Genomic DNA, 14325 nt, shown 5'->3' with positions numbered 1-14325 from the left:
TTAAAACAAACAATAAGAATTATATACTCTATATAGATGATAAATCAATCATATGAATTTAAGATATATATATATATATATGTATATATTTTATTTTATTACCTTATATCTTTCGATTTGTTTGATTGTTTTACTCGATCTTTAATGAATATTATTAATTAAAACAAATAATAAGAATTATATAATCATTCTTGTATGGATAATAGACCGATCATATAAAATTAAGATTTATATATGTATATATTTTCTTTTGTTACTCTATATATTCTGATTTTTTTAAACTATTTGACCTGATCTTTAATCAAAACTATTAATTAAAATACTCTCTCTCTCACGCATAGATGATGATATGTGGATGATATGAAATTAAGATATATTGAGTTGACACCACAAGACACCAAGCTTAGTTTGTAAGCAAAGTAGTGGATCCATGGTTGAGGAAGGAAGCTTTTTCTTGGCCAAATCTAATGTCGGCTAAAGCATGGGATTTGCATTGAAAATCTTGAACCCTAAAAGGTCTTCCACTGCCACCTTTTCTAACAAAAAAGTCTTCATTGCCATGGAAAGCTTTGCAATTAAGTACCATTTTGACTAACATATCATATTAATTAATTAATTAATTGCCTTGCGATTAGATTTGATTAATAATTAAATTATCTTAATTAAGGATAATTTTTAATAATATTCATAATTATTATTTAAAATGTCACAATTAAATATCTAAATAAGACACAAAAAAATGTTAAAAGAATTATTGAGGCTTTAGTTCTTTTTATTTTTATTAATTAATAAAGAGGAAGAGGGGTCTAATCATCACATTTTAAGCATTTTTAAGATAAGATATATTTATCACATTTAGATTTAAAGAAGGGTGTGATAAAACTATAAGAATTTGGTACAAAATGGAAGAAATTAATTAAATATTAAATATGTAATGAGGGGCGGCAGCATTAATTATATAATGAAGCATATAAATTGGTGATTATTGGTTAAGCATGCGGATGCCGTGTCAGTCACTAAACCCATTTGGAATTCTTTGAACTTCTTTTTCTCTTTCCTTTTCCAATTTTCTTCTCAATTTATTTTATTAATAAAATACATAATATATATTATTAATATTATATGGAATATAAAATATTAATTAATATCGATTATATCAGCATCTCCCTAATAAATTAAAATCATATATAGTTTATTAATATAAATTTCAAGCTGAATTATTACTAAATATTAACATTTTCAGTCATATATATATATATCTATAATTTTGTGACTGCAAAACTACTGCTAATTTTAATTAATTAAATTATTTTGATAATTTTTGTAATTAAAGGACCAGTCTTGTATTAATTGTAACTTTGGATAAATTGCACCAAGACCCTACACTTTGGTTCATTTGCAAAGAAATATTATATGGTTTTAAAAATATTTTTGGAGACCACAATTGTTGTAACATATACTATGCGAGGTTTTCTCTAAAGGGCCTTTAGTGGCGTTCCCCTAAAAAAGTCAATTTGGACTCGAAAGAATGTCTTTTCAAAAATGGTCTTTAATAACCTTGTTCCCAGAATATCTGAATACCCTTCGGGGACTGGTTTCCCTAAAGATCCAAGTACTCTTTTCGAAGACCTTTTAAGTACCTGCTTCTTCAAAGGCTTGGTATTTCCGAAGCCTAACTTAGTCACAACCAAACACCCCTTATCCAAAAGGTTGTGCCATATGTCCCAACCATTAATCGAGGGGTATAAATATCCCCCAACCCTTCACATTTTGGATTCTTTCGACAAACTCAAAGGCTTTCCCTAACTTCTTCGTGCATACCTATTTTAAACAGTTTTTACTCTTTCAAATGTATCATCTGCATTGCAATACATCTGCATAACCATTTTAGTATCGTGGTGTTTAACTTAAGTATTGGAGAGTCTGCGCATGAAAAATCCCAATATACTTTCTGACTATTTTCTGCCTTGCAAATCGAAAGACCAGAAACTCTCCCGAAAACACCTTTAGAAAATTCTTTCGTAGTTTCCTTGAAAGATCTTTTCGGAGTGACTCTTCGGATGAGCTCTTTCGAGTAACATTGTTCTTTCTTCTACACATATCGACTTTTTGCTGAGTTTTTTCAAAACAAACAAATTTCAATTGTTATATTACGACAACAACACTAGTTTGTTTTCTTTATATGCATAGAGACCCTTAATTGAGCAAAAACTTTCAAGTTTATTTGATTTTACTCTAAATTATTCCACCAAGACCATCTGATTTTGATCATTTTTACACATATTTCTTATAAGTTCATTAATTTTTCATAATTTAAATCCAACAATAAATACAACATATGTGGACTATATATTGATTTAACAAATGGAGTCCTTGCAAGTTTCAATTAGACGTTTTAATTAAGACCATAAGAATCTCACTAGAAATAGCTCAAATCATAGGGGTTGAAATGCAATTTATTCGAGAACCGTCGGTAGAAACAGAGATTATCCCGAGTGGCGGCTGGATACATATGGCTTCATACATGATTCTTGCTGTGGCGGGCGCACGTTCTTTTTGACCGTTGAGAGCCAACCAAAAAGGTTTAATTTTGTGGGTACAAAACATGAAGCTATTTCGAGGAAGCATGTATGGGTGAGCTTGTGCCCACTGACGTGTGACAAATCATCGTCCAAATCAAATCATGACGGCTGATCAAATCTTCAATGCCCCCCCCCCTCCCCCCTGTCCCGTCTCATCACTGGTTCCCACAAATGAAAATCACGTTTTAATATTGTTTTAAGAGATGGGTGTGTGGCCTTCCTCTGATCTCTCTTGAAACTTGAAGGAAGCAGCTTAGAGAGAGAGAGAGAGAGATGAGGACTCCTTGCTGCGAGAAGATGGGGCTGAAGAAGGGGCCATGGACGCCTGAAGAAGATCAGATTCTGATCTCTTACATCCAGAGATTTGGCCATGGCAACTGGAGGGCACTGCCGAAACAAGCAGGTAATTAATTGATTAACAAGATGGATCGATAATCAGTTTCAGTTTCCAAGTGCTTTATTTCCTGTTCATACATATAAATATGTGTGTGTGTGTGTAGGTCTGTTGAGGTGTGGAAAGAGTTGCAGGCTTCGATGGACGAATTACTTGAGGCCTGGCATTAAGCGAGGGAACTTCAGTAAGGAAGAAGAAGACACCATTATCAAGCTCCATCAACTTCTTGGAAACAGGTTCTCACTCTTGATCCAATATTATATAATTCATACTGCATCTGCATGCATATATATATGCATGATTTGAGCATAACCCAATAACGCCATTTTTAAGTTGTTCGAAAGAGTAGGTACACTACCCTACACTGCACTGCACTAAGTTAATTATAAGCCCAACCGGCAGCAAACCCTACCACTCTATTATGTGACCCAGACACCATTAAACCAACCATAGAAGACACGAGAACCCAATTTTGTTCGATCATTGCAGCAAAATGAAATATCAAATATGCATTAAGATATAATTATTCGACAAGCAATTAATGGTATTGACACTAATGAGGTGTTTGTAAATTTGGTTTGGCCAGATGGTCTGCCATTGCGGCCAAATTGCCAGGAAGAACAGACAACGAGATCAAGAACTTCTGGAACACTCGGCTGAAGAAAAAGCTCACGAAACTTGCGGGGGCAGCGGCTCACTCATCAAGCACCATAAATCATGACTATCATCAGCAATCCATTCGTCAAATTCCCATTTGCTTCGCAGCCACAAGGAGGTCTGCTGGGCCTGCCATGAATTTCTCAAGCCATGATCAGAATATCTCTACACGAAAGCTTGTTGATGATGATGATCATCGTCATCAGAATCATCATCAGAACAATATTCACCATTCAAGTTCTTCCAGTGATGATGAAATGCGAGCAACAAAGAACTCTTTCATGGCCGCCAAGTTTATGGATCCAAGGCTTCGGTTAATGCCTTCTTCTGCGGATTCTACAGGCTGCAGGAATATTGTTCATGATAGTGGCCATTTCAATATCACCAGTGATGACATGAATTTTTGGTTCAACGTCTTCGTTGAGGCCCAAGAGTTGCCGGCATTAACAAGTCCTCGTCGTCTCGATAAATGACACAAATTTTAGCTCAATCGAGTTAAAAAATGCCTAGAAAATAAAACAATTGCTTTTCTATACCATTTTGTGTACTGTTTGTGGTTGGTTTTCTGCAATTTGGAAGGATTAATGTGAAAGAGCTGGTAGTGTGATCATAAAGTGGCTGTATAGCATGAATTGTTTTGAGTTTCAGCCGACTAAGTTCAATAATGGTTGATCCATCAAAGACACATCTTTCCTATTTTACTGGTGCTTGAATGGAAAAAATTAAGTAAAATATTTTAAAAGAGAAAACATATTATTAATATTCCATCAAAATTTGGGAAAAAAAGAGATAATGATTAAATACCCTGAATCATATGTTGAACAAAAAATTGAGGTTGATGAATCGACTTATACTTTTAAGGCTTTAGAAACTTTCTGTTGTACCAAAATTTCTCTCATTTTTTGTTGTCAAATTGATAAATCCCCCTTCTCATTCAAAACCCTCAATTCAAAGTGATGTGTAGACATGTTCACACAGAAATATGCTTAACACGCACAAACAGAATAATCTGATAGAATTTTAGAATTTCAATTTCAACCTAACAGATAGGATTAACTAAGGCAAATTTCACACACAATACAATATCACTGATTTTCTTAAGCAAGATTTAACAGTTCCAAAACAGGTTATGCTAACACAAGAAAATCACAGATAATCCTAAATCTAGCAACAAGCAATGGTTACCACCACAAGATAACCCCCAAACCTAATGGTCACCCCTACATGCACAATGGTTTGCTAATTGCTGGAAAAAAAGAACACACAGAATTTAAAACCACAGAGATTACCAGTACAGATTTGGAACAGAAGAGGGGCACCCCGACCTCCACGCGCTGTCGCCTGCAAGCTCATGCGTCGCTGGTCAGCAGACGAGTGAGTAGCCACGTGTTGCTCAGGGAAATGACTTGCGACTTGTTGGATCAGGATCTAGCTAGGGTTCTTTCGACCTAACTCACTACAAGGAGCAATCGAACCAAGATCATTAGATCTTATATGGAAATCACTTATCGTAAAATCGGATCTAAAAATGATGGGGCTTTTCAGATCTGATTCAAACAAGACACTACCCAGGAGCCAAACAAGGCTCTGATACCAATTGTTGTGGGAAAAAAACTTCAAAACAGAAAGGGTTAGTGCAATAAAATCAAACCAGGTTTAGATCAAAATAAAGAACGCAAGAAACAGAATGAAGACTCCCTGTTAAATAACGTTCAAGGCTCAGATATGAAAGAACCGATCACCACTTTTGGTAACGCCAACGAATAGAAACCATAAGCCACAAACGAAGCTCTCAAATCATAAGCCCAGAAAAGCCCCAACACCTCTCGGCTGAACTCAAAATGAAACCCTCTTTCTCACCCAAACGATCAAAACCACACACAGTAGGTTACCACACAAGGTAAATCGGTCACAAAGACGGAGGGTAGAAAACACAAAGCAAAGAAAGAAAGCTTACCCGAAAAGAATACCTCAGTCTCGAATATGTAGAGGTTTCAAGCGACATCAATGGACTGCCTTTCACACACAAGGAAAGGCCTGCACACATGGAAGGATGGATCAACCATAGAAGGCAAGGAGACTCATATCACAATCAGATGAACAAGGAAAGAGATATGGATCAGTGCCTATCAGCCAAGAAAGGAAACACGAGAGAGAGAGAGAGAGAGAGAGAGAGGAGGGGGCTAGGGTTCGGCCACGAGAAAAGGAGACGCCAAAAGGAAGGCCAAAGAGTGCCCTTTTATATGAGGGTTAAAGGGCTAAGATAAATGGGCTTCCCCCCACTTGAGCAAATGGACCAAGGCCCATTTCTCCTCTAAAGTGAGGAGTAGGTTTGTGGCCCGACTTCTAAAATGGGCTGCCTAAAAGTGGTGACAAAATTGGGTTTTTCAATCTCGAGCTTAAACCTATAAAGATAAAACCCACTAGAAAAATCACCATAGCCTCGAGCCTTATTAGGAAACAAAAAACAACACAAATGTGTAAGAGTGTCAAAATATTTTCTTCATCATGAACACTCTTTTTGAAGCCAAAATTTTTGATCATGTTAGTGTATCTGTCGACCATTTTGTGCTTTTGATTTTTGGGTTGTTAAGTAAGAAAAAAACGTCAACCGATTTAGTGAATCTGTTGACCATTTTAAGTCTTTCAGTAAAAACAATCGACAGTCTCTATGAATTATTGATAAGCATTTTTTTATGCTATATGTTGTTTTGATTTAAGTTTACTTTCAATCAACTGTGTTGGTATAGCGTTGACTTTTTTGTAAAACTGTCGAGTTATTGCTTCAAACTGTCGACCGTTTGTTGAAAGAAGTTGACCTCTTTTGTAAACAAGTCGACCATTTGCCAAAGCCAAATGTGTGCTTCAAAATTGTCGAGAAAAACTGTTGACCAGTTTCCTTCACTGACATTTTGTAATGGCTAGTTTTTACAAGCTATAACAATTATAAACAAGTAGTTTTTCTTCAAGCTCGAGAGAAGTTCATAAATACAACCCATGGATGCACTAGAGAAAACTAATGAATAGAAATGAAGTGTTAAGATCTATTTTATTGTATTAATTCTTCTCATTAATGCTTAAGCTTTCATTTTTCTCTCAAAATGTTATAGATATCATTTGTATTAATTTGTTTTAGTTTTTGTATTTTCATTTGAGAGACATTATAATTAAGAGTGTCAACTCTTAGATCTTCTATTTGTAATTCATTCTTGTAATTATTAGTGGTTGTGCTAGAGGGCCTACCGAGTTATTAGTAAGAGATTATATTTCCTAGCGATTGATGATAGATGGCCTATTTGGTAAAATATGAGATTTTAGTGGATTTGAAAATTTTTAGTGGGGAGTTAAGATAATGGAGTAGAATAGGTTTAGCCGAACCACTATAAATCTCTTGTGTCATTTTGTATCTTTGTTTTATATCTTTCAAGCATTGTGTGACGTCTCGTATTTTGAAATAATAGTAATTAATCCCAAAATTTAAATTTACTTGTGAATTTGTGGAATTTACTGGAGAAAAAAAATTAATAATGTTGGTCCCTTAGAGTATGACCACTCAAGAGGGGGGTGAATTGAGTGATTAAATTTTTTCTCAATTTTAATAAATATTCTTGATTCATAATTTTATTGAAAAATATATATTTGATAAATATAAGAAATTATATTTGAGATTAATAATAAATGTAAGCCACAAAATATAACAAAAATAAATATAATGAGGCACAACACAATTTATAGTTGTTCGGTGTTTTCACATGCACTTAATCCACCTTCCCAAGTCTAACCACCATTGGGGTTCCACTTAAAATAATTTCACCAAGGTTTTCACATTAACTCACCTTGAAAACTAGATACACACCTAGATTACAATGGGTTCTAGGCAACCACTACACCAAGATTTTTTTCCTAGCTTACCTTAGAAACTAGATTTACCTAAATTCTAATGGTTCTAGGAAACCTATACAATTTACAATGATAATTTAAATGTTATAAATAATTTGCCCACACTTGGACACAAATAAACAATTAAGAACAAATTATACAAATCAATAATATTTAAATAAATAAATAAATTTGTAATCTCAAATGGAGAAGTTTGGATTTGTCGTAGAAGACTGGAAAAACTTTTCTTCCCTTGTCATATAACTCTTCGGTGGATGTGCAATAATAATTCGAGAGTCTCGGATTGCTTGGATGCTTTATTTGAGAGCGTTTGAGAGATTTCGAGTGCTTTTGATTGCTTGGATGGTTTGCTTAAGGTGGATGTGCGATAATGCTTTCCTTGAAAGCATTTTAAAGAACAAATTGTTTGTTTAAATTAGCTAATGGACTATGTTTAAATTAGTTAATTTGGAGAATTAGTCAATTAATGAATTGGCTAATTTAGTGGATTTGGTAGCAAAATAGTTTAGTGGATTTAGTTTATGGTGTTAAATTAGTTCCTTGACCTTACGTTACAATGTTTTGTTAAGGAAATTTTGGGTGCGTCGACAATATGTCTAACGAGTCATAAGGCGATACGTATTTCAAAGTAAGAGTTTAATATGCTCTATGTATAAATTACTTTGTCATGACATAGGGTTGTGGATTTCTAACCGTGAAAGTCTCGAGATAGAGTCTTAGAAAGAACCGCTAAGGGCACCAAGAGCCTGAGATAGGTGAGGTGGACAGACTTGCATGCACGTAGCACTTCATATTTATCTATAATGTCATGTTTATCAATTTATTGCTTTACATATTACCTTTATTGAGTTTCAAGACTCACCTATCTATCCCCACTAACCACACGGATGGCTCGGGGTCCGGTAAGAGAAAAACGATGTATGTTGACGACCAATCGGATGATGAGAATGGAAATTCATGATAGGAATACGGGTCGAGTGGCTTGTAATTATATTATTTAATAGTTGTATTGAATGTCGTCTATACTTGTTAGTTGGATTTATTTTTTTAATATAATAATGGACACTTTGTATGGGTAAGCTAAAATATATCTAAATTGTAGCTTATTAATCTACTTATAAGACAGATGTTAGATACGAGACTCGAGTGTTCTTCCGCTGCTTGTGAGTCTTAGGCCTCAAGTTCTCGATGGCTAGAGGCGGTGAAGTCTAGACCCCACCCAAGGCGCTCACATTATTTTATTCCCCTGCTTATTAGGACATAGCCAGCCTCTGGAATACAACTTCTTGATGTAAACCTTGGATTACAGTGACACTCAATAGTGGGGCCGGGGTGTCACACATTGCATTTGTCATTTTACATTTTATGTTTTAACTCACTAATATCTCATTTCAAGTAAAAAAAAATAAATTTAAATAAATTTTTAAAACATTCAATTCACTTCCCTCTTTTGGTTGTGTGGTGCTATTACTTGAGTCAACCTAACAAGAGGCACATCGCACATCACAATCCACTCAATCGAGCCATCCTCCCAAAAAAGGACATAAGAGAACCTTCTCCCAAACAACAATTTGCTCCACATTGTCCCCGACAATGTGGCCCAATTGAAATAGGCTCTCATTTCTCCCGGAGAACATTCCTCTAGGGGGTTTCTCATCAAGCTTTCTTTCAAACTCAACTCCAAGACAACACCTATGTAGCTGGGACAACACCACGTCTTGTGGCCGAACAACACCACGTCCCTCGTGTGCATGTGCCACATTTCCCGATTCCAACTACAATATATAAATACCGCTCGACCTTTCGACTTCTAAACATCGGAGGGCTCGTGTGGGAGAAATCCTCATGTGCCTTCTGACCTATTTTTGTCTTGTAGATCATTTTCTTTTGGTCGAACCATCTTGTCCCAAATAATAGCCTTTCCTAGACAGCGGATTGAGCCTCTACCAGCACTTTTTCCAAACAATCTTGTTTTTCACCAGATTTTGTCGATTTCTTAAGTTTTTTCGAACAACAATCAATTTGAACATATTGTCACATTTGTTCGGTTCATTTTTATGTTTTAGTATTAGTTTTCGTATTTTTTAGATTGTACCCATTTTAATTGAAAAAAATAAAAACGAAACATATTATTTAATTTTGCTATCAGTTGTTAAGAAAAATTAAAAATGAAAATAATATTTGATTTTTTTATGTTGGATTTGTTAATATAATGATGTGTGCATGTTTTATATTTTAGGGTAAGAACTAATATAATTATTCAATCTCTTTCTATCTCTTTGGTTATTATTTAATGGTAAGAATTAATAATTTCAATTTGTTAATATAATTAAAAAAAATTAATATTGGCAACTTACCTGAGTTAGTGAATTGTTAAAATTAAAAATTCATTCTAAAATTATAACAAACTTAAAAATTCAATATTTTTCTAATCTAATTATAAATAGATTTATTAAAATTTATCCTTATATTAATCTAATTTAAATAGGCATATAAATGGATTTGCTAGTAAGTTATTGTTGGATTGATTTTTAGGTTTTGCATTAACCCAAACCCAATATCGAATTGTTGTTATCTAAATACAACAATATAATTTTTATATTAGAGAATCATTTTCAAGCCAGTAAATTCCTATAAGGAAAAACGTTGTTAGGGGGCGCAGGACAGTTCCTACACAACCACTTCGATACTTAAGTCAGATTTTTAAAAATACTTTAAAAAGTTGAAGAGCTCTTGAATCAACATTAATGATGTAATATTTTTGGAATGAGGGTTCTTTTATTTCTAGAGTAACTTGGGTTTTGAGAATAAATATCCATTGCATTCCAAGATCGACTAGGATTTAAATTTCTTATGGATAAGAATTATCTATCATGAGTTTTTTAGATGAACTTTTTAAATTATGTTCGCTCATTAGTTGGGACTTCTCGTGAAAAAGAGAAGTCTCTAGGAGACGTTTTAGTTTTTTGAAACCTTGCTTATTAGTCTTTTTTTCGAGATTGTCATAAATTCTTCAAGAGAATCTAGTTCTGTTGAAACCGTTGATGGGGTATCGACAATTTAAGTAATTTCTCTAATTTTAACTTCTCATGAGCTTTAGAATTTGTTTTTTTTTTCTTAATCTTTTTAGACGTTCACTCTTACAAGTCTTGACTTATGACATCACAAATCAATCATAATTAAATATGTAATTTTAAATTTAAAATGATCACTTTGTAAAAAAAAAAAAAAAAAAACTGAACCAATATAATGGAGTTAGATTGAGTTGGTTCTCTATTCTCACACGTAGTCCAATTTAACATAAATTTTTAAAAAAATTAATATCTAAATAAATTAATTGAAACCGAAACCACAACCCTGCAACAACAACTAAATACGACACCAAGACAGCAATTAAACGCAAGGCAATGTAAGGCTTTGTAATTGGGCTTGGGTTCCAGCAGGGGTTTAATCTGATTTTGAATCAATGTTAATTTGTTTTACAAAATTTAAACCAAAACTAAACAGGACTAGAAGGAAAAAAAAAAAAAAACTTGATACTAAATCGATCAAATCACTTTATTTCACTTCAAGTTTATCCAAATTGATCAAGTATGGTTGCAATCAAATAGAGCTCGGCTCGGCTCAATAAACTAGTTTTTAAGCTCAAGTTCAACTCCTCAAAATGTTGACAAGTTGAGTTCGACACGAGCTCGAGTAAGCTCATCAACAGATTTAGATTGGTCAAAGTTTAAAAATTAAATTAATAATATATAATAATTTAAAATTTAATAACTTTGTATTAAATAATATATGTAAAAGTTATAAATAAATATATTAAAATATTTATAAACGAATTTATTTACGAATGCTATTTGTGAATTTCTAATTAAATATAATTTTCATAAAATTTTAATCAAATATTTTGTAAGTTTTAACGAGTTGAGTTTTATTTGAACTGAATCTCGATTCATTTATAAATTAAATTCAAACCCAACACGTTTAACTTAATAAACAAAGTAGAACAATCTTTTATTAAGTCGAACACTAGTCCTCTATATTAGGTATTACGTCATTTGCTCGAGAAGCTACCGAGTTGTTTCTCATTTTGAAGAACGTTCGAGTTAGTATATATTTAAGGATGCCAATTGATACTCATCAACCCTATTTGGATCAAAAATAATTTAAAAGCAAAAATATAGAAACCGGGGGCAGGACTGGGAGTTGGAGGCAAGCAAGCACCAAGGTTTTTGTTCAGGCGGAAGACGACAGTGTTGTGGACCTCCAACAGCGCACGTGTCCTCTCCAAGCGCCACGTTGCAACTGGCAAAACGACAAAACGGCGTCCCTCCGCCGATCAAGTAGCGGCGGGCTGACGAGGAATGAGTTTTGCGGCAACACGAGGCCTCCACTGGAGACAATGGGCCAAAACGCCATGCAGAAGCCGCCGAAACACCTAAAATAGCTGGAAATGTTGGATCTTCCACGTAACTCTGTCTTCCTCTCTATAAATTCCCACTCCTCTCTCGCCATCTTCAGAAACTACAGAGTTTCTTCTGATCTGATCTTTGGCTTGCTTTCGTATTAGTAATAATTAAGTGTATAGTTCCAGCCATGGCCAGCTGCTCCTTCACTGCTCTGGGCCTCTTCCTTCTGGTTCTCTGCAATGGCTGCCTCGCCATCCGGCAAGGCCGCCAAGAGGAGCAAGAGCCCTACCGGCGGAGCCAGGGCGACTGCCGGCTCCAGAAGCTCCGGACACTCGAACCCGACAGCCAGATCCAGCACGAGGCCGGCGTCACTCAGATCTGGAACCCCAACTCCGATGAGATGCAGTGCGCCGGAATCACAGCCTCCCGCCACGTCATTGATCGCCGAGCCGCCCTCCTCCCCTCCTTCACCAACGCCCCCATGGTCGTCTACGTCGAACAAGGTTCGTCAAAAATGATAGTCTATTATTCGAATAATTACTTATATGATCATGTGACTGACCTCGTATATATATATATATATATATATATATTGTGAACAGGGAGGGGTCTACTTGGGACGGTGTTTCCGGGGTGTCCAGAGACGTACCAATCGTTCCAACGCCAATCTCAGGAAGGAAGCAAGTCGCGGAGGTCCGACGACCGGCACCAAAAGTTGCGCCGCCTCCAGCAGGGAGACGTCTTCGTCTTGACGGCAGGAGTGGCTCACTGGGTGTTCAACGACGGCAACAACAAGCTTGTTCTTTTCGCGATTCACGACGTCAGCAACCGAGAAAACCAGCTTGATGACAACCTCAGGGTATGAAATATGTATACATACAATCCTAATGAATAGCTATTTTCGTTTTAGATCCCTTACAGTTGATTTATTTTGGCATGGCCTGCGCGCAGAGATTCTTGCTTGCAGGGAGCCCGCCGGAGAGACGAGGCGGCAAGCAACAGCTTCCCAATATCACCAACATTTTCCAGTACTTCGACACGAGGATTCTGGCCGACGCTTTCAGCGTGCCCGTGAGCATTGCCCGGAAACTGAAGGAGGTGGATGAAAGCAAGGGATTCATAGTGAGGGTCCAAAAAGCGTTCCAGGTGATCAAGCCCCAGGCGTCTTCGTCGGAGGAGGAGGACGAAGAAGAACAAAGAGGGTCCGGGAGAAATGGTATAGAGGAAACCATTTGCTCTATGAAGCTTGTGGAGAACATTGCTGACCCTGAGAGGGCCGATATCTACACCGCCGAGGGTGGTCGAATCGCCACCCTCAATAGCCGCAACCTCCCCATCCTCAAGCGCGTCAAGCTCAGTGCCGGGAGAGTAGTTCTCCACAAGGTAAACTAAGTCACTATTCTTGGGGATATAATCAAATTCAAATTTACCCAATTTAATCATACGTGTTGAAAATCTACATTGATTTTATATGTGCAGAATGGGATGGTGGTGCCTCACTGGAACATGGACGCGCACAGCATAATGTTTGTGACGAAGGGAAGCGGCAAAGTCCAGGTGATAGGGATGTCCAGGCGGCCGATCTTCGACGGCGAGGTCCGAAAGGGTCAGATCTTGATCGTGCCCCAGAACCATGCATTGACGAAGATAGCCGGAGACGACGGCCTGGAGTGGTTTACAGTGAAGACCAACGACCAAGCCAGCATCACGCCTCTCGCCGGACCAACGTCGGCCATCCGGGCGCTGCCAGTGGATCTCCTGATGTCGTCCTATGGGTTAACCAATGAAGAAGCCAGGAAGCTCAAGGAGGAGACGAAGGAGGTAACCATCGTGGTCCGTCGTAGGTCGTCCCGCGGCCGGAAGGAGGAAGGAAGTAGGGAGGGGTCCCGCCGGCCGGAGGAGGAGGAGGAGGAAGGAGAAGAAAGCGAAGGGTCAAGCCGTGGCCAGAAAGAGGAAGGACGGGAAGGGTCAAGCCGCCGGAAGGAGGATAAAGGAAGCGAAGCTGCTGTGGAAGCTGTGAAGGCCATTGTTGAGGCCATTATGTAATGAGCTCTTTATAAGTTTGAGGTTTTGTAAGATAGAACTATGAATAAGTCCTAAAGCTACGGAAAGGCCATACATGTATGCTGCCCAGCTAGCTACTTGAGCTTTCCTCTCTTTTCATCAATAAGACTTGAATAAAGACCGTACGGTTCCTGTAAGATCCTGGCTTTGCTAATTTATTCTTTATATTCTCCTAAATCCATAATAATGACGCACAGTTGACCGTGTGGACAGACAAACAGAATGGGGAACAGCCTATTTTGCCTCTGTTTTAAGGATGATTTAAGGTTTAGGGTAATGTACCCCTACTACATGAAGACACAGTACAAGATGTTTCATCATC

At 36.7% G+C, this 14325-nt stretch overlaps 2 protein-coding genes across 2 annotated transcripts; both read left to right on the top strand.

Annotated features, from left to right (window-relative positions):
• Nucleotides 1-2816: 2816 nt before the first annotated feature.
• LOC127797772 (transcription factor MYB4-like) lies at nucleotides 2817-4332 on the top strand. Its single transcript, XM_052330912.1, has 3 exons — nucleotides 2817-2985; nucleotides 3083-3212; nucleotides 3563-4332. The coding sequence occupies exons 1-3, from the start codon at nucleotides 2856-2858 to the stop codon at nucleotides 4104-4106; spliced, it is 804 nt and encodes a 267-aa protein (XP_052186872.1). The 5' UTR covers nucleotides 2817-2855; the 3' UTR covers nucleotides 4107-4332.
• Nucleotides 4333-11722: 7390 nt separating this feature from the next.
• LOC127797594 (11S globulin seed storage protein Ana o 2.0101-like) lies at nucleotides 11723-14140 on the top strand. The gene is made up of 4 exons (XM_052330627.1): nucleotides 11723-12442; nucleotides 12542-12798; nucleotides 12891-13322; nucleotides 13419-14140. Exons 1-4 carry the CDS (start codon nucleotides 12127-12129, stop codon nucleotides 13983-13985), a joined length of 1572 nt encoding a protein of 523 aa, XP_052186587.1. The 5' UTR covers nucleotides 11723-12126; the 3' UTR covers nucleotides 13986-14140.
• Nucleotides 14141-14325: the final 185 nt, after the last annotated feature.

The sequence above is a fragment of the Diospyros lotus genome, chromosome 3 (genome assembly GCF_014633365.1).
Source record: "Diospyros lotus cultivar Yz01 chromosome 3, ASM1463336v1, whole genome shotgun sequence".
NCBI classification, from domain to species: Eukaryota; Viridiplantae; Streptophyta; class Magnoliopsida; order Ericales; family Ebenaceae; genus Diospyros; species Diospyros lotus.
This window is presented reverse-complemented; position numbering and strand designations above follow the sequence as displayed.

What these genes read in the sequence shown, in the direction of transcription:
- LOC127797772 (XM_052330912.1), top strand. Translation starts at nt 2,856, where the DNA reads ATGAGGACTCCTTGCTGCGAGAAGATGGGGCTGAAGAAGGGGCCATGG. An exon ending in GGCACTGCCGAAACAAGCAG is followed by an intron (nt 2,986 to 3,082) that starts GTAATTAATTGA and finishes GTGTGTGTGTAG; the next exon opens with GTCTGTTGAGGTGTGGAAAG. An exon ending in CATCAACTTCTTGGAAACAG is followed by an intron (nt 3,213 to 3,562) that starts GTTCTCACTCTT and finishes TGGTTTGGCCAG; the next exon opens with ATGGTCTGCCATTGCGGCCA.
- LOC127797594 (XM_052330627.1), top strand. Translation starts at nt 12,127, where the DNA reads ATGGCCAGCTGCTCCTTCACTGCTCTGGGCCTCTTCCTTCTGGTTCTC. An exon ending in GGTCGTCTACGTCGAACAAG is followed by an intron (nt 12,443 to 12,541) that starts GTTCGTCAAAAA and finishes TATTGTGAACAG; the next exon opens with GGAGGGGTCTACTTGGGACG. An exon ending in GGAGAGTAGTTCTCCACAAG is followed by an intron (nt 13,323 to 13,418) that starts GTAAACTAAGTC and finishes TTATATGTGCAG; the next exon opens with AATGGGATGGTGGTGCCTCA.